This window comes from Lemur catta, chromosome 2, assembly GCF_020740605.2.
Source record: "Lemur catta isolate mLemCat1 chromosome 2, mLemCat1.pri, whole genome shotgun sequence".
NCBI classification, from domain to species: domain Eukaryota; kingdom Metazoa; phylum Chordata; class Mammalia; order Primates; family Lemuridae; genus Lemur; species Lemur catta.
The window spans coordinates 140,203,767-140,222,953 of NC_059129.1; the positions used below are offsets into that span (position 1 = coordinate 140,203,767).

Here is a 19,187-nt window from a genome sequence, read left to right on the forward strand (position 1 = left end):
CTTGGAAACTCTGAGTAAGCAGACAAAATGATATGCATTAGATTTTGGCAACCAGAGCATTTTACTCTTGCCTTTCTCTGTTATTTTTGCTGGGACTCCTTGGTGGATTTAAATGGCTCTCTTCATGCTGGGCTGATGTGTTCCTTTGAATGTGGATTCTCATGTGAGTTAGAAATTATTCAGTTCTGTGTCCAAGGATAAATGCAAAGCACAGCAGGGAAGAACAACGAGTATACTTACAAATTGTTCTTTTCATGTGTCAGTAGTAAAAGTAAATCTTTTTATGGCCTAGGTAGCTGTGTGGATTGAATCACTAGTGCCCAGTAGAAAGTGTGACAACGTTTGGGTTCCACAGGTCTCGCATTTCAGAATGTCTATTTAGGTCTACAGCCATACCACCCTGAATGTGCCTGATCCTGTCTGATCTTGGAAGCTAAGCAGAGTTGGGCCTGGTTATTACTTGGATGGGAGACTGTTGGAGATCAAACTTTCCTTAAGCGAGATTTGAAGTTGAACAGGAAGGAAAACTGCTATTCACATATTCATTCATTCGATTTCTTCCTTGGGAGAAACACCCAACTGTGAGCTCCACTTTGTTGTTTTTGGATGTCTTGCTTTGCCTCTACACACCTTTTGATCAGTGTGAGATACTGGATTCCTAAGAATGATTCCTGAAGTTTTTTGTAGGCAAGAAAGGGTAAATGAAAATTAGAGAAGAGTAGCCACTGTTGCTAACTTTAAATGCCCCAGAAGGGATTGGTACGCTGTGTTTGTGGTCTACCCAACTCCCATTTCCCCAGAGAGGATTAGATTGTATTTCTCCATCCCAGGCTCGTGGAAACCTCACATCTGGAGTTGGGGGGAATGCTCTGGGGACTTTGGTCTGTCCCCTTAGCCCAAAATTGTGCATTTGTCTTCACAATGGAGATTCTTTCCCTAATGCTGTGAAAATCTTCACACTCATGCTGTTTTTAGTTCTCTCCTTTGCTAATCATTTTACTCCAGAGGCAGGGGGGCAGTTTTGGGAGGAGTGGGTGATGTCTGTTAAAATCATCATGTTTATTCTGTTCAGAATTTTCATCCAATATGAAAACCACATCATAACCAATGTGTGTGTCACCATGAAACATTCTCCTTTCCCTTTCTTCTTCTATGAGATTCCAAATGCATTTTTCTTAATGTTACTAAGTTTAAAGGTTTTTGGATTATTTTTTCTTAGGTTACTTTTTTTTTCCTGAGAGTGCCTTACATCATTGGATAGTCAGTTTCAGATTCAAGTTTGACCAAAATGTGTTTGACTATTGCTTGAATATTTAGCCTATATCTATGTTATGTTGCATTACAATATCAGTTACATAGTAAGCTGAGAGATTTTGTTTAACAAAATGTTATGTTTCATTTTAGTAATTTTGAAAATCAAGAATTTTCTTTGGAACCTCATAATTTAAGATAAAAATGTAATTGTGCTTCTTATTAACTTGTTTTTCTTCTGCAACAAAATATGGAAACATTTACATTAGCTATATGCAGATAAAACTAGAGTTTTATCTCCATTTAAGCTGTTGATGAACTTAGTTTGTTTTCTTTGAGGAAATGAATGCTTCTGTAATCTCAGTTAGAATACAATGAATATTATTCCTTATGAGGATAGTTTTATGTTGTTCTTCTCAGAGGTGTTTTAAAGATTGTCCAACTGTATCATACAAAATACTAAGAACTTATTTAACATGTGAATGCATCTGGAGACTATGTCAAATTACTAAGTTGTTATTCTTGCACTAGCAAGACAATGTAATCAAGCCAGAGAATGCCTAGAGTTTATTTTGATTTGTTTCCCATTTGGTTTAAATTTACCACCCACTGTTATCCAAAATACATAAAAGCTTGTGGGTTTGGTATATTTGTTTTGCTGTCATACTGTAATGATGTGCAAACATAACTGTACTTAAAGTCTTCAGGATCAAATGGATTAGATCTCATTTACTTTTTTGCTAACAATATCAGAGAACATAAAAAATTCATTTTCCTAATCTGCTATTGTCATAAGTTGATAGTTGCACTGTTTGCATAGTTGACCACCCACTGAAGCCAAGGCACGTGAAACTGCTGTCCACTAAAATGGGCCTGAAAGTCACATGGGACCCACCCAAAGATGCTACCAGTAGACCCGTGGAGCATTACAACATTGCCTTTGGGAAGTCACTGAAAAGTCTTAAATACATCAAGGTGAATGCGGAGACATACTCCTTCCTTATTGAGGATGTGGGTAAGTGACCCTGTGATCTTGTTGCCAGTCAGAATTAACTGTGCACCAACATTCTCGGTTACATCCTTAGGATGACTATTTGTGAAACAAAGGATGGCTGGGCTCAAGGAGCCTCATAGTTCTCTGGGAATGGGGACCCAAGTTTAGAAGCTCTCGTCGGAAGGCTGTCGTCGCTTGACAGCCTTCATCTGGCCACTGGGCTTCCCCATGTGTGCACTTGAACTCAAGTGCTCCTCTCTCCACATTGACGTAGCAAACAATTTTTAGTTTCTGCATGTGCTTTTGGAAAATATATTGATCCTTTTTTGTCTTATAGAAACTTGACTAGTAGACAACTTAGTAGGCTACTCCAGAGACTCTTAACTCATTTTATAATCAGGGATTGCTCAAGTCCTATGTCCCTGTAAAGGTGTGTGGACTATGTTGTGCTTAGCCACATCTGGTTACAGTAACATTTTTCCCTATTTAAACTTAAGTTTGATTCTGGAAGTTTGGAATATTTTAGATCTTGGCTCAATATGTATTGTCACGTAAGTGCAGATGCAGGTGGTTTGGACTTAGGCTTTGAGCTGCCTCTGGATCCTCTGTCTTCTACTTTTTTTGGTTTCAGTGGCCTGAAACTCCATCAATCCTACCATCATGTGGTGGCCTGATCTTGGATCATAAGGAAGTAATAGAAATCAGCATATAGGAAACAAGGTCTCCCCATGCCATGTGGCATTTTGATCCTTTAGGGCTGTAGTCCCCAAAGCCCGGGCCTTGGACCGGTACCTATCTGTGGCCTGTTAGGAACCAGGCCGCACAGGCTCCACCCATGCCACCCTGGTCCGTGGAAAAATTGTCTTCCATGAAACCAGTCCCTTGGGGACTGCTGCTTTAGGGGATCAGTCGGCCCATGGCTGCTCAGTGCCAGTCACCCAGCCATCGCCTACCTCACTGCTTCTCCACCTCCTGCATTGGATATTATGCTTCCTATGGGACAGAGCAGAGAGTATATAAAAGGGAGCTAAAGGAGGCCAGACTCCCAGTCTCCCATCCTCGTGGCTTCAGCTGAATGTACATTCCCTGAATCTCACACATCACCGCGGCCCCCGCGCCCACCCATGAGGTCAGTGGGGAGCCTGTTGGGCCGAAGGCATGAAGGGTCACATCTGCCTGCTCACACCTTGGGCTGTTGTGGTTGCTGCAGAGAAGAAAAACATGTGAAAAGAAAGCCATAGAACTCCCTGAAGAACGAATAGCATCTCCCAAGCAACTTTCTGATGAGTTAACTGTGTGGCAATCAGAGACGTGGATTAAGTTGCTTTGAAATATTACACAAACAAGCTCAGAGTGCGCGAGAAAGTGTCTGGCGAAGCTTGGTTTTGCGTTCTGTCTGACCCTAGGGCGTCTTCCCGTTAGTCCGGCAGGTCGTGCCAAACCCTAGGTGACCCCAGGTCCTATCTTGGCCAGACAGAAGTCACGGATCACAGCAGGCCCGCAGATGCTGTCAGCCCAGTTGCTGTTTCGGGGCCTCTGGCTTGAGAACTGAGTGAAGTTTTGTTAAAGGAAGGCTCCTTGCTTTGAGAAATGTCATTATCATTACTGCCTTTGACAGAACTCTTACCTCTTTGACCCTTCATTGCCTGACATGCCCACAAACTTTTATTTCTACAAGGAATTGGCCGCTTCACTTACTGTTACAAGATCATGGTTCCTTTTGAGGAAAACCAGCACGACTGGAGATTTGCTTTTTGAAGTTCCAAGTTCAGGGTACACTCTCTTTGTAATGTGGTGTCCTGGTTTCCTTTCTTGTCTCAACTTCAGGAGCACAGCCAAAGAAACCTTTGCTATTTGACCTTAGCTCCTAGGTGAAGGTCAAAAAGTGAAGCCCAATTATTTCAGGATTAGTATTTCTAAGATTCTAGGAAATATTTTTTTCTAAATTTTTGTTGAAATGATCAAAAACAACTTGCAGATACAGTACAGGGAACATTTTTATTGTGAAAAACAGAAAATTTCGTGAAGCTTTATGTATTGCAGTGAAGTTTTCCCATGTGCTAAATTTTATGAATTACATTGACATTTCTTATTATTTTCTGGAGGTTTTCATTTGGAGCTTCCATGGGGAAATATTATTTGTAGTTACTGACAGCAATGTCCAAACACCTATTTAGTGGATGGTGCGTTTCAACTTTCTACATTGACTTCATGTTAAAAACTCAAAAACTCTTGGTTATCTGCTTTTGAATCCAGGTTTATTATTCATGCCACCTACTTTGTAGTAAATAAGTTTATGTTCTTTGGGTCAGGTGTGTTTCAGTTGCATGAGAAGAATGTTAGTGAATTTAATAAAAAAGAAAGAGAGAAAGCTATCATTATGCTTGTCACTTAATTCAGATTTTATGTTTAGTTATAATTGGTATAAGGAAGATGGTTAGTGAGCCAAACTGTGTCATTCTTAGAGATTTGAAATGGTGGCTTGATACAAACCGTATGTTTCAGAGCCGGGGGTAGTGTACTTTGTGCTGGTTACTGCAGAAAACCACAGTGGAGTGAGCCGTCCAGTGTACAGAGCTGAGAGCCTGCCTGGTAAGTCTTACCTAGAATTGAAGGCCGTAGTTTTGTTACTTAGCTTGGGAGAGACATCCCTCCTTGCTTCTTCAAGTCAATATAAATTTAGAATTATTAAAGAGTTTCTGAACAAGAACTTTTTAGACTTGCAAAAAAAAGTTGAAAGATTGAAAATTAGGAGAGATTTATCCCTTCTTTTAAAATAGTTTTAACGTAGGTTATTATAATAGTATTTTGCCTGAACTTTTTGAATACTCACTGGAGTAAACCCTGTGCAAAAGACCAAGAATATGTTTCGTCCATAAAGCTTAGGTGTCAAGTCACCAATATGGCCTGAGCAGATCGTTTTGAAGACTGTTGCAAAGATTATTTAAACATGCATTAGGGATGCACTGAAATGTGGAAAATCCAATAGTGCTTGTTCCTAACTATCAAGTTGCATTTCCCTAATTTAGGAGGTGAATGGATCAAGATTGATGGTTTTCCCATCAAGGGTCCAGGACCATTTAATGAAACCATCACAGGTACTACTTGCTCATTCGTGTCAGATTCATGTCTTCATTGAAGCACCATCTCGCAAGAGGATTGTGCTTCTGTCACACACATGTGCTCACAACCTTTGTTGAGTTCCCATCGCTAAACTAACACACACGCCCCACCGTCTCGGTCAATCTGTTCTGCACCTGGGGAACCAGACTGTAGCCAGTGTCACTCATTGTTCGCTGTTCCTTCATGTTCTCACGTGGGGAAGTGTCTGCGTCTACATCTGGGGATATTGTCACCCTGTTAACAGGCAAATATGGTGGTTGAGATGGCAGTAGCCCATAGGGTACTTACAGCTCTTTTACCTGTGAATGGCATCCATGAACGGGACTCACAAAACAGTGGCTTTTATTGGCTAATATGTTGTATCACATCTTGCTTTTTTCTTACAACCTTGGGATATTTCGTGATATGTTAGAAAACCTGCCTTCCATCTCCGCTCCATATTTGCGTATCTGTATGTTTTATCATTTGGATGTTGATGTTGTCTGGTCATATTGTTTTACTTATTGAGAGAAGTGTTGACATTTCTCATATGTTTCTTGAAAATATTTAATGAATGGTGAAAAATATAGCATAAAATGGATGCAGTTATTTCAGAGTGTGATTGAGTAATATCCCAAAGGCATTCTGGTGAGGAGCTATGTTTTATTTTCATATACTATGCATTTAAATATCTCCATCTGGTGTTATTGTTGAGAGGAAGGTGAGTATGTGAAACCAACTACCCTCATTTGCTTTTCAGACCAGGTTTGATGGGCAGAGATAGTTTTCAAAGTCCCTACTGTATGAACAAAGGGTGGAACAAAGTTTCTACTATACAAACAAAACAATCAGAAAAGGAAACTGGCTTTTGGGGGAGATGATGTATTCTTGTTCAAATACGATGGACTTGAGGTGACCATGGAATGTTGCAATGGAAATACCTTGTAGGTGATTCGAGAAGAAAAAATAGAAGTTGGAAGAGGGAAGTAAGAGCTATGTAGCCACATAGGAGTCATACTAGAGAGTAAGAGATGAAGTAGAAAGTACAGGAGTGGGTGAGGGAGAGCAGAGGGCCGGGATCACACCGTGGGAAACATTGGCGGTACAATGGTCGAGACGTTAGTACACCTAGGCAGTGTGCAAAACAGGAAAGGACGTTTATTCCCAAGGCTGTTTACCCATGAAGGCACTCATGGAAACTGACACACGTGATAATTATGGATGTTTGTGCCTTGGATTTGAAGCTTATATTTTGTATTTTAAAAGGGCATATTTTTATATTCTTCCTGATAAAGTTTTCTGAATGATGGCAGTTTTGGAACAATTAGTTTTCTTACTTTTTCATAAGTAATTTCTTATGCCTTCTTTAATGGAAAGACGTGCACACATGTGTGTGCTTGGGTGTGTGTGTGTGTGTGTGTGTGTGTGTGTGTGAGACCTTTCTGAGTCAGCAAGCACAAATCCTGGGGATCAGGGATCAGAGACAATCATGTTCCAGCTCATTACTGGTTTTATGTGTTGTGAGATGATTTAACCTCTCTGCAGGAGGCTTTGCAGGCCTTGGTTGCCAAAGCACCCTGCTATAAGACATGTTGCTCCATTTGTCATACACTGTGATTAAAAATGACATTAGAAGAAATTGTTCAATCTGGGAGGCCAAAGCGGGAGGATTGCTTGAGGTCAGGAGTTGGAGACCAGCCTGAGCAAGAGTGAGACCTCATCTCTACTAGAAAAAAATAGAAAAAAAATGAGCTAGGCAACTAAAAATAGAAAAAATTAACTGGGCGTAGTGGTGCGTGCCTGTCCCAGCTACTCAGGAGGCTGAGGCAGGAGGATTGCCTGAGCTCAAGAGTTTGAGATTGCTGTGAGTTAGACTGATGCCACTGCACTCTAGCCTAGGCAACGGAGTGAGACTCAGTCTCAAAAAAAAAAAAAATAAGAAAAATTGCTGGCTGAAACCACTTATAGCATACGATATAAAGCAGAACTTAAAGAAAAACAAAACCATGAATATCCAGTTTGCACAGGCCAGGTTAAAGTGCTCCAGGAAAAAAAATCACATTTCATTGTTCATAAAAGTAGTAACTTATGAGAAATTATCAATAATGTATCTATACCCTTTTATGAGGCTTGGAAAATATGCTATGTTATCATTCTAAGAAATGGTTAAATATATAATGGTCTTGTCAAACAGAACAAATATTCAGAATTCCACATCTTCATTCAAAGGAAGGGATTTGCCCTTAAAACTTAAGAAATTAACATCAGCACCTGGTGTGAAGCCCAAAGGGGTTCACTTTAGTGCTTTGACTAATGGCACCTCATATTCTTCCAGTGTTTTATCTGAAACCAGAGGAAAATCTGTACTTTTATGCTGTTGGAAACAGTGGTTTCATTTCAAATTCCAGAAGGCCTTCTTTTACTGGCTTAGACCTATTTATAGAATTATATTTACCTAAAAATACAGGACTTTAATTATTTCATTCATTCATCCTAGACACAGGTGTAGGGCTAGAGATGGAAGGTAGACAAGGCCTCACCCTAGTGAAACTCAGATTCTAATGAGAAGGAAAGGCAATAAACAAATAAGCAAAAAGTGATGCAGATAATCTATCAGTTTTCTAGGGCTGCCATGACAAAATACCACAGACTGGGCGGTTTAAACAACAGAAGTTTATTTTCTCATGGTTCCGGAGTCTAGACACCCAAGGTCAAGGTTTGGTTTCTCCTGAGGCCTCTCCTTTGCTTGCAGATGGCCACCTTCTTGCTGTGTCCTCACATGGCCTTTCCTCCATTCTTGTGCACCCCTGGTGTCTCTCCTGTGTCCTAATCTCATCTTCTTATAGGGACACCAGTCAGATTGGATTAGGGCCATCCTAACAGCCTCATTTTAACTTAATCTCCTCTTTAAAGGCCCTGTCTCCAAATACACTCACATTCTGAGGTACTGGGGTTAGGACTTCAACATGTGAATTTTAGGGGGACACTGTTAAGCCCATAATATGAGCATATATTACTTGAAAAACAAACAGCACTGTGCTGTAGAGTAAGCAGACAGGGGTGAGGGGCTGGGAGCCTGGGAGGCCCAAGATGGTGGCACCAACCTGAGACCACAGAGGGTGAAGCCATGTGAGGAGAAGGCAGAACGTGCCAGAGAGTTCTGGAGGTGGGGCAGGACTTAGGTGATTCTCAGATGGGTCATTCATCCAAATACGAAAACTCTCAGGACTCAGAAAATGATGGGACTAAGCAAAAACGCAACTCCAGGGCAGAAGTTTTGGCTTCCTGTTGTGTAGCTCATCTCATATGTCTCAGTCAGAAGGCTTTCTTTGTATTTAATGTAGAAGCCCTCTTGTTGGGACGTAAACCCGTATCCTCCTGCTCTGTCACCTGGGAAGAGACGTCACACGTCTGCCCGCTTGTTGGAAGGTTATTGTTTAGCTTTTCTGCAGACTTCTTTCCTGCGAGCTGTTTTGGCTTTTTTTCTGCAGGTGGATCTGGGTAACTAGCAGTGCAAAGCTGGCCTCAGGGTCAGGACAGAGACACACTGGGGCTTGGGACAGAGACACGTCCCAACTCTGCCACTAACCAGCCAAGGGACTCGGCCGGGCAGAGAGCATGTGCCAAACTCTTCATCTGGAAAACTGTGTTAGGTTCTGGTTAATTTTAGCTCTGCATATAATCATATCTATTTAATAATTTTTATGATTCTCTAAAAATCTTTGTGGTTTTCTCCAGCTCTGGAGCCTAAACTAGACATAGTACTGAAATAAAAGTCTGATTTGTATGTTTCGTTTTAGTTCATAAAGCTTGCTCATTTTTTGGGCAGTTAAATAGCAGCTTGGACTCAAGATCAGCATAGGATTCACGTCAGCCCTTGGCCATCTCCAGCCAACACTGGCATGACACTGACCGGTGCTCCAGCCATTCCTTTTCTTCTTCTGGCCACCCACTCACCTTCAGGTTGCTCCCTGAAGCCAACAGCATGTGGGCACTTGGCACATAGTGTCTCTCCACACCAGGCATCCATGATGATGGCCCATTTGATGTTCTCACCTCCTGGGTTCTAACTGCCGCCTCCCCTCACAGAGTTAGAGTTAGAGACAGAGCTGCTCCCTTCCAGAATCGGGGATCATGGATTCCCTGTCTGATGACCATCATCTTCCTCCTTCAGCACCCTGGCGTCGCAAGCTTGCTCTCAGGCCTTGTCAGGCTTTGACCTGCAGACCCTTCCTGGTGGCAGGGCCCAGAAGCCAGCCCCTGCCCAATGCCTTCCTGTACCTGGGTCCTGTCATTCCCACCCGCTCTTGGGGTCAGCCCTGATCCTTCCAGCTGTCTGTCTGGCCTGCTCGGTGCCCTGCAGAGCCCAGCTCTCTGGCTTCCTCTGTCTGGCGTGCTAATTGCTGGGCCTTGGGAGATTAAGAAAGATCTGAGCTCATCTGCATTACTGTAGCTCACCAGAGCCAGTTTCCTCACTTCTTGGGGTCCTCAGTGCTGCCTGGTGATCATTCTGTTAGTCCTGACTCAGTTTCCTCTCCCAGACACAAGGGCTAGTCCAAAATGTTGCCACTAGCTCCAGCTCCTTTTTCAGCCAGGGTTCTCCTCAGTTCTAGCAGGTGACCTCACTTTCTGCTTCTCTGCAGAGGTGAAGTTTCAGCTGACATCCTTCATCTTCCTCCTCCTCACTTCTAAACCTTCACTGCCCCCTCCCCTCCTCCGAGCTCTGGAGGAAGGCCGTCCTCACCTTGGAAAGCATGATTAGACCCAGGGCAGGTCTGGGGTCCCACTCATCTTTGGACCCCTCCCAGTGCCTTGCTGAAAAGGTTGATACCTGCTGTTGACCAAATTGTTTGACACCAAAACAGTGAAAATGTGAACTCACGAAAAACCTAAGTTTAGCATCTTTACTTTCTTACCTAGCACCCCTTTCATGGGAAATATCTACAGATTTATGAGATGTGTGTACCCCAAGCACGCAGTTTGGTCTTCTCTATCAGTATTTCAGCAACATGAGCACCAGTTTTCAGACATATTTTCCTGTCAGTTTGCTAATTTAAATACCACCAATGTGGAAGTTAAAAATTCTAAACCTACTGTCTTCAGAGGGCTCTTTCCCTAATCTGTTGATTTAAGAGTATAATTCATCCACTAAGCCCTAGTCTCATCACTGCTCACCTGTGAACATCTGGCTCGGGCTCCGGCCCAGGCCTGACCAGCACACAGACGTCAGCAGCACTTGCCCGCTCAGCACCTTGGGTTTCTCGGCTGGGAAATGATGGGACTTAATGAGAAGGTTCTATGTTCCTTTCTAAGAACTTTTTTAGGCTCTAAAGTTCTTTCTAAGGTTCTAAGTTTCCTTTCAGCTTTGAAAATTCTTGAATCTGTGACACCAAGTGGACTGAATCCAATTCTAATGAGTGATGCTAACTGACAATTGGGAACCACTTGTATAAAGGAAAAATCACTATTTTCCTATTGCTCTACCCTACGTAGAATGTTTTAGGTCAGCACATCAAAAAATCGTACTAATGAAGTAAGAAACGCTGAATTGTAATTTCTGTGTTTTGAGACATACCTGCACATGCAGAAGGTCCACAGAATCAAGAATCATCTCTGGTGACATGGGAGACTACTTCCCCAAGAGCTCCTATCTGTGTGCCCTTCCCTTCCCCATTTGCAATGGCAGGAATGAGTCAACAGAGTTGGCCACATTCACTTATTTAAACTGACTTGTGTTGGCCGGGCACAGTGGCTCACGCCTGTAATCCTAGCACTCTGGGAGGCTGAGGCGGGTGGATCGCTTGAGCTCAGGAGTTTGAGACCAGCCTGAGCAAAAGCAAGACCCCATCTCTACCAAAAATAGAAAGAAATTATCTGGCCAACTAAAATATATATAGAAAAAATTAGCCGGGCATGGTGGCGCATGCCTGTAGTCCCAGCTACTCGGGAGGCTGAGGCAGGAGGATCGCTTAAGCCCAGGAGTTTGAGGTTGCTGTGAGCTAGGCTGACGCCATGGCACTCACTCTAGCCCGGGCAACAAAGCAAAACTCTGTCTCAAAAAAAAAATAAAAAAATAAAAAAATAAACTGACTTGTGTCATTGGCACACTGGATAAAAGGTGCCATCATGGTAAACCGATGGGCAAGTCAGGGGTCAGATAACACTGCGGTCAGATTGTGGGGCTGCCATGCGCCAGACTTGTGCTTAAATTCAAAATTATGGAATTCATTATGAATCTAAGACTCTTTTCACATACTAATTTTCTCAGTAGCTTTCTCATGCAGTTATGAGTTTTGTTAAGTATGCAGTTTGCAGGGCAGAAACTTCTGGGTCATGGCCTGGATGGTAAGCACCTCAAGGGCAGGGTGCTTTGACTCACTCACCTTCGCGTCTGCAGACCTGGGACAGTCGCACAGTGGGTGCCCGAGAGACGTGCCGTGGGAGAGGAGCGAGCGCTGACAAGAGCTGGGCGCTGGGGGATGCAGAGCTGCCTGCGAGAGGCTCAGGGTCACGTGACCTCCGTCTGGCCCAGCATTGATTCTCGTGGGGAGCAGCTTCCTGGCAGGCCAGTTTGTCAGCCGCAGAGTGACGCTGCCATTAATCGGAGGTCCCCTTTCTTGCCTTCCGCTACTTGAGGGGCTGGGTGGAGAGAGACGCTGTGCCCACTTGTGCATTGGGATTCCTCGGCTGGTGGTCTGTGAGGATGAGGTGTTTGCACAGACAGATCTGAAGAAACGCTGCCCTGTGACGGGCACCTCCACCCTGGGGGCTCGGACCTCCTTAGCTGAGTGCCCGTTCCAGGGAGGCCTCTTGTGCTAGGATGTGGTTAGACTTCACCACCCGAGAGCCCATTCCTTAGTCATGAAGAAGTGGGCGATGGAGGTGTGTGGGCGGAGCGGTTTGACTTCGTTTAGCCAGATATCCTCGGGAGGACGGCAGGCTCAGGAGTTGCAGCCCGTGCCCTTGGCAGAAATGCCAGGGAAGGGAGTCAGGAGCGATCCAATCCGGCCGATGGGAAAAGGCAAGTGGAGCAGCCTTCCTCTCCACCAGGGCTGAAACACCATTTCGTGGTATTTGTCACAGGTGTTCCACCCGAAGACGGAAGCGTCCCTGAAAGACCCTGTCCTAAGCTGCCGGGCGTGTGCTTGTCTCAGAGGAGGATGAGTGGCTGTCCCAGTGTGAGGGCTGCGGGCTCAGGGCAGCTGGAGAGATGGGTTGTCCCCCCTGTAAGGCCTTGCATGAGATGTTTGCTGACTGGCCTTCATGTCCTGGAAGAACCTACAGTAGTGTAACAAAACCTCGTACTTCTGATGAGGCCCGCATCTCTGGGGCCAGACGCCACTTTCTGACCGATACCCGCCTGGGGCTTTTCTTTGAACGTCTGCCAGGAAAGGAGGGCAGGTGTGGGTGTGCGACACCTTTGAAGAGGGTCTGTCTCGGAGCACTGGGCACAGTTAGGGGCTGAAGCGGGATAGTGCAATGAATAGGTCCTGATGGGACAGTTGGCACCGACTTCCCCTGAAGAGCAACCAGGCAGGTCCTTGGGAATTTTGCCGGCATTTTCAGTCAGTGGGTATATGAGAATGTCTTGGACAGGGGTTCCTGGTGCTGCATGCCACATCCTTCTCCAGAGGTGTTTGGGGGGCACCAAGAGGCCCTTCTCCCAGAGTAGGCGCCGTGCTTATGCCCCACGTGGCTGCTGGTGATGCCAACTCTGCCACTGCCATGAGCTTCTCAACAGGAGGGGGGGCGGAGAGAGCTGGGACTACAGGTCCAATTCCCGCTTGGTGCTGACTCTTTCTGGTTTTGAAAATTTCCCTCAGCCTTCCTGAGCCTCACTTCGTCTGTAGAAGGGTTGTTATTGGGGTGTTGTGCAGGTGTACGCCAGACACCTTATACCTTGGTACATCCAATTACTTATGTGGGATGGCGGCACGCGGACAGACGCTATTCCAAAATACAGCTATGAGATTCCCTTCCTCCTTGTCATTGTTAAATAGCTGGACCTATCCAAATACCACAAAAGACTCATTAAGTAAATAGTTAAAAACGTTGAAGTTGTTTATTGAAGAGGAAAATACGGCATTAAAGAGAGACTTTGGAGTAAGTGTTGCAAATATCAGGTGCGTAGAAGAAGAGTTTTGTGAATCAATTCCCAAAGTCCTTTCAGGAAGGTTCTGTGTCAGAACTTACCCCCGAAGGACAGCCCGTGGCAGACGGAGGCTGGCAAGGCCTCTGCTCCCGCTCGCCCACCTGGAGATGTCAGGCAGCGCCGGGCCTGGGCCTGGCCGGGTCAGGGAATTCAGACGCAGAGTGTGGCAAGTAGAGCAGGCGTCCCACCCATCCCACAGTCTCACCTGGCCTTCACTGCTCCCCAACGCACTGTCCCCGCCCTTCTTCTTCCTCCAGGCTTGCTCTCCTCTTCCTCACCACGCCTGCTTATCAGGAGTGCGCAGAGGCCTGGAATCTCGCCCTGCGCTGGGGGCGGTGGGAGACCAGGGCGTGTGTTCACAGCCCTCCAGGTGCTGCCGGTGCACACAGAGCTCTGGGCAGCGAGGCTCTGCCCCGACAGCGGGACTCCTCCCACCTGAGCTCAGTGTCCACAGTTCATCGAAGGCTGATGTTCGGGGATGAGCACACAGGCCTGCTCTTTCAGGCCACAGGCAGGAGGATCAGGGCCACCTTTGTGAAGGCAGCGGTCAGCACCATGGGGTGTCAGGTTGGTAACGGGACAAACCAGACAGACCATGGGCTCTTCAAAGCTATAGCGTGAGTAATTCCTCACGTTCTGCAGGAAAGTGAGAAGTCCTGCCGGCCAAGACTTAGACCAAGAGACAGTGACCACCAGACAGCAGGGGACATGCATTCTTTATGCCAGTGAAGAGTAGGACTTAGAGTAATTGATAATTGTTAAATGTTGATGAAGTTAATGAATAATGCTTTCAGTTCATGGTGCCAAAGGGGTCTTTGGCAGTAACTCCTGTCTTTTGCTCACGTCTGGTTCTTTGAAGATTTTGTTTGGTGCCCCTGTGTGCAAGGCATGGTGTTAACTCTGTGATACACTCACAGCTCCCTTTCTGAAGGGCGCTGTCCACTCGGGTCGTGAATCTAATGAATGAGAGATTTCATTTTTGTTGTGGCCACAAGCATAACTAGTGTGCCTAATACAGTATATGCCTGGTACGGTGCTGAATGCTTTCCATGGATCACATCACAAAACCTGATACACTATGTGCTATTTTATGGGAGAAGAAACTGAAGTTCAGGGAGAATTCTAAAAGTCATGTAGCCAGTAAGTAATACATTTGATTCAGACTTTGACTTTAGAGCCTGTGTAAGCCCAATTCAGAAGCTACCAAGTTTAATTAGCATAGAATTATAAGTGGGCAAAGCATCATGTTGAATTTGGGATTGTTTTTCTTTGTGAAAAGAACAGACTTTGATTCCATACAACTTAAGAATATTTGCCCAGTTGCAAAGCTGGTGATACAAATCTGAAATAGTCTAACGCTGTCTGGCTTTCTGATCTGTACTACAAGCAGGATGATGATTGTTTCACCCAGCTTCCGTGCCAAGTGGATGATGCGTACTTAATTGCTGCAGGTCTTCTTTTATCAACCAGTTCTGAGTATGACTTACCTGGTTATGTTGTATCTGGAGTAATCGAGGGAACATGTCATGCCCAGTTTGAAATATATTCAGCGCTGGTGGATGTGAGCTCCATTACTCTTGGCAGTTATGACTTCCTGTTTTCAAGATAAGGACTTATAGAGATTTATTAGAAAATTTCAAAAGGCTTTGATGAGCCTATCACACACAACTTAGAGAAAAAAAGAATTTATTGCAAATGAATTTGAACCATATGCATAGTTTTCTTACTGTGTACCTCATCTTAAAAGGGGATTAGCAGGCTGGGCATGGTGGCTCATGCCTGTAATCCTGGCATTTTAAGAGGCCAAGGTAGGAGGATCCCTTGAGGCCAGGAGTTCAAGACCAGCCTGAGCAACATAGTGAGACCTCATCTCTACCAAAAATAAATAAACAAATAAAAAAGAAAACAAAAATTACCTGAGCGTAGTGGCACGTACCTGTAGTCCTGGCTACTCTGGAGGCTGAGGCAGGAGAATTGCTTGAGCCTGGGAGTTTGAGGTTGTAGTGAGCTAGGATGATGCCACTGCACTCTAGCCTGGGCAACAGAGAGAGACCTTGTCTCAAAAAAAAAAAAAAAAGAGGATTAGCAGATGATCTATAAAAGATTTTTGAAGGTATATCTAACCCAGAATATTAAGGAAGGTAAATTTTCAAAATACATGAAAAAAATGTGTTTGACTTTTCTAAACCCAAAAATTTGAAAGGGAGACGATTGTGTTTAGAGGGATGACATTTCTCACTTTGCTCTGTGACTTTCACCAAGGCAGTGAGCTCCATGTTGTCGTGGGGCCATTCCTCCTGGGGCAGTCTTTGGTGAGAGTCCTTGTGCGTTTGCTACCTGCGGAGATACTGTCTGGTTGACTGTATTTAACGCTTACTGAGCAAGGCAGTGTGTTCTCACTCTGAAGGGAGCCTGTAGGCTCAAAGCCTTTGTTTCACGTTCATTAGCAGAAGAGGTTGGGAGGTGGGTGGGACGGCGCTTGGGGTGGGCGGGGAGCTCAAATGGAAGAGCATAGTTGAAAAGGGTCAGAACTTGGAATCCCAGTGGTTGAATTCAGGTCCCTGCTTGGCACTACCATCTATGTGACCTTAGGTCAACTGCTTCACCTCTGTGAGCCTCAGTTTTCTCTTAGGGATGCTGATGTCCACCCTACTTACCTCAGGGCTATGGTGAGGACAGCTAAGATAAACTGTGAGAGAGCTTGTTGCAAACTGTAAAATTCTATGTAAAGCAGGCAATGTGATGGCTGCAAAAACCAGCCTCAGCCCTGCTCCCCACAGCAGCTCAGGGCCTGGCCTCCTTCCTGGACTCCGGGTGGAGTGGTTAGATGGTGAGGCCGGAGCCCGGGACAAGGAAGACCGGATAGTGCCAGAGGGCAGCTGTTGTCCCTGCTGTTGGGCTGTGTGGCTGGTGGGTCCCCAAGGTCCCCAGCCCTAAGGACAGAGCCATGGGCTGGGGACCTCAGGCAACAAACCTGTGCCATCTGGGACTGCCCCTGTCCTTAGAACTTCACTTCCTCCTCCTCAGGGACCCCATCACTTTAGGAAATCCCAATGGTCTTATTTATTATTACTGCTTTTTTTGCTATCTTACTGTTGAGTGTTAGGGGTTGCCGAGTATGAATCTGTGTGTCCTGTTTGGAGCAGAGACCTGCAACCCTCCCCAAGGCCCTGGGGTTACAGCGAAGTCTCCAGGAGCCCTGTTGGAGCACCGTTCCCATTCCAGATGCAAGGCTGGAAAGGTTTCCAGACTGGAGCCGAACTCCAGGGCAGGGAGTGCCATCTCCATGCAATAATTTATTGTTTAGCTGACTCACATAAGGCCCATGCATGTGTTTTCAATAGATTTGCTCATTTTACTGGACTATACTATTGGATTAAAACCTTTTAAATAGCTACTACTTAGTATATTGGGGGAAACACTTGTTGAACGTGACATGGTGTTCTCTCGTGGCTGTTTAGGAATGGAGCACCCAGGGACTGATTAGGTAACTCCAGCCAATCTACAAATGAATGTTCATTTTGGTTAGATTCAGGATGCTGGAACCAGGTGTCTGGCATTTCAGAATAACCGTCTCCAATGGCTACTTATTTCTGTGTTATTGAAGCTCACACTAATTCATGATATTAGTTTTTGTTTTTATATCTTAGTGTTGAAATGCTAGCTTAGCTGGGAACTTTTCAGTCTCATAAAATTAGTCAGAATTGATGATGGGGTTGATGGACATAGTGGAGGGAGAATGCCTAGAAAGTAACTGTCTTACACAATTAAAGAGATTCCTCTAGGCCCAACTGGATCCTCAAACGAAGGCTAGAATGTGGTCCACCATTAGAAGTGGGCAAGGTGGAGGTCGTATGGTCCCAAACATGCCAGCTGTTAACTTGATGTAAAAACAAAACTTTAGACACTAAGTATCGGCCACCAGAATGCATTGCTGTGAAAAAGTTAACAATGAGAGCATTTCTTGAGATTAATGGTTTTAGCAAGAGGATTTCTCAAAACTGATTAATTTAGTGAGAAGAAACCACAGACCCCAAGGATAGCAGCGATGGTGTAGCATGACCAGGATCTGTCTGGAGGAGCAAGGCTTAGACATGGAAGGAAAATTAAGACCCTAACGGAAGTCATTAGTATTTAGCTCCTAGTGATTCATTGCAAAAGCAAGGAAAGCCCATCTTTTCAACATTACAGGGAAAAAGCTTTCTGGAGGACAGTTATAAATAGCACATAATGTGTCTCGGCTATATTTTTACACTGACCTTTAGCTCTTGCCAGAGAATATATAGTTTTGGCTTTACGGGGGCCAAAGGAGCTAGATGAAAGAGGACACTGTCAAACCTCCAAGATGTCTGGCCAGCGTCTCCCAACATAGAATGTTTTCGTGTTAAGTTCTTGAGACCTTATGAAATGTGAGGGGAACATGTGGATGGAGTGTTGATGCCCTTGGGAAGAAAAACGTTCTTACTAGATTTAGTTACCAAAAATGGATACTTGTTGAGGCTCAGTGTTTGGGGAGACTTCTTATACATAATCATAAATTCTAGGTGTTAAACTAATGGCTCTGTGTCATGTCTTCTTTAAGAAAAGGAAGTGCCCAACAAGCCCTTGCGTGTCCGTGTCCGGTCCTCAGACGACAGGCTGTCTGTCGCGTGGAAGGCGCCACGCCTGTCTGGAGCCAAGAGTCCACGCAGATCTCGGGGTTTTCTCCTGGGCTATGGGGAGAGTGGCCGGAAGATGAATTATGTTCCACTGACGAGAGATGAGCGGACACACGAAATTAAGAAGCTGGGTGAGTTTAATATTCATTGGCATTCAGTGTTTTAATGATCTTTGTGATTGTTTCAATATTTAGAAGCTCATTCGTGACAGAACATTATATTTCAGTTGTAATGTCCATTTTCCAGGTATTACTTGAGACGGGGCTGATGCTTTTGCCATCTTAGTTCTGTCTTCGTCGTTTTGTTCTTTGAAGCTTTGTCTTAGAATCCTGGGATGCTGGACCTCGGGTCCCATGGAGGTGGGACATGGTGGCAGCCGAGGGCAACTGCAAGTCAGGCCGCCCCCTTTCCCCCCACCCCTTAGTGGGTGGAGGAGGCAGTGGCTGTGGGACGAGGGAGGGAGCCCTCGCGGTGGCCGGACGGGGCTGCGTGTGTGGCTCTGGCCCAGGTGGGGTCCTATCCGTGCTGGGCTTGCCAGCAACAGGCTGGTCAGGGACACGGGCCCCCTCTGCGGCCTGGTGCTTCCTGCACGCGGAGACCGTGTCAATAGCTGTCTCTCCCCCGCCTCCCTCATCTACTTGGCAGAATGGGGAAGAGCGTCGGGTAAGTGTGGCTGGGCCCCTTCATGTCTCCCCCCCCCCGGGGGCAGCGGGCTCTGCGGGCACCCGTACGGTCCAGGCCTGCTTGGGTGGCAGAGTCTGCCTAATTCTGGGTTCGACCCCCTATCCTCAGATAGTTTTACTGTGTGGGTAAAACAGTATTATTTTGGTGCCATGGGCCAAATTCTACCTAGGGTATCAGGAAAAGAATAAAGCCACTATTTATGCATTTCTGACACTGTAGGGAAGCATTTTTTAAATGGACAGTTTTGATTGTTCTGAGTCTTTCACAGACTACACATGTTAAAATGTCATTGAATGTTGACAAGTTTTTCATCTGACGGGGCCTGTTATTTTTTCATTTCTTCAGT

At 45.2% G+C, this 19,187-nt stretch overlaps 1 protein-coding gene across 1 annotated transcript in view; it reads left to right on the top strand.

The window, feature by feature from the left end:
• Positions 1–2,103: 2,103 nt before the first annotated feature.
• The window catches only part of FNDC1 (fibronectin type III domain containing 1), a 62,002-nt gene continuing 44,918 nt past the window's right edge, over positions 2,104–19,187 (top strand). Inside the window, exons 1-4 of the mRNA XM_045542326.1 lie at positions 2,104–2,266; positions 4,751–4,837; positions 5,275–5,343; positions 18,082–18,288. Of these exons, the coding sequence (XP_045398282.1) occupies positions 2,119–2,266; positions 4,751–4,837; positions 5,275–5,343; positions 18,082–18,288 (511 nt within the window). The 5' untranslated portion in view covers positions 2,104–2,118. The remainder of the gene's footprint in view (positions 2,267–4,750; positions 4,838–5,274; positions 5,344–18,081; positions 18,289–19,187) is intronic.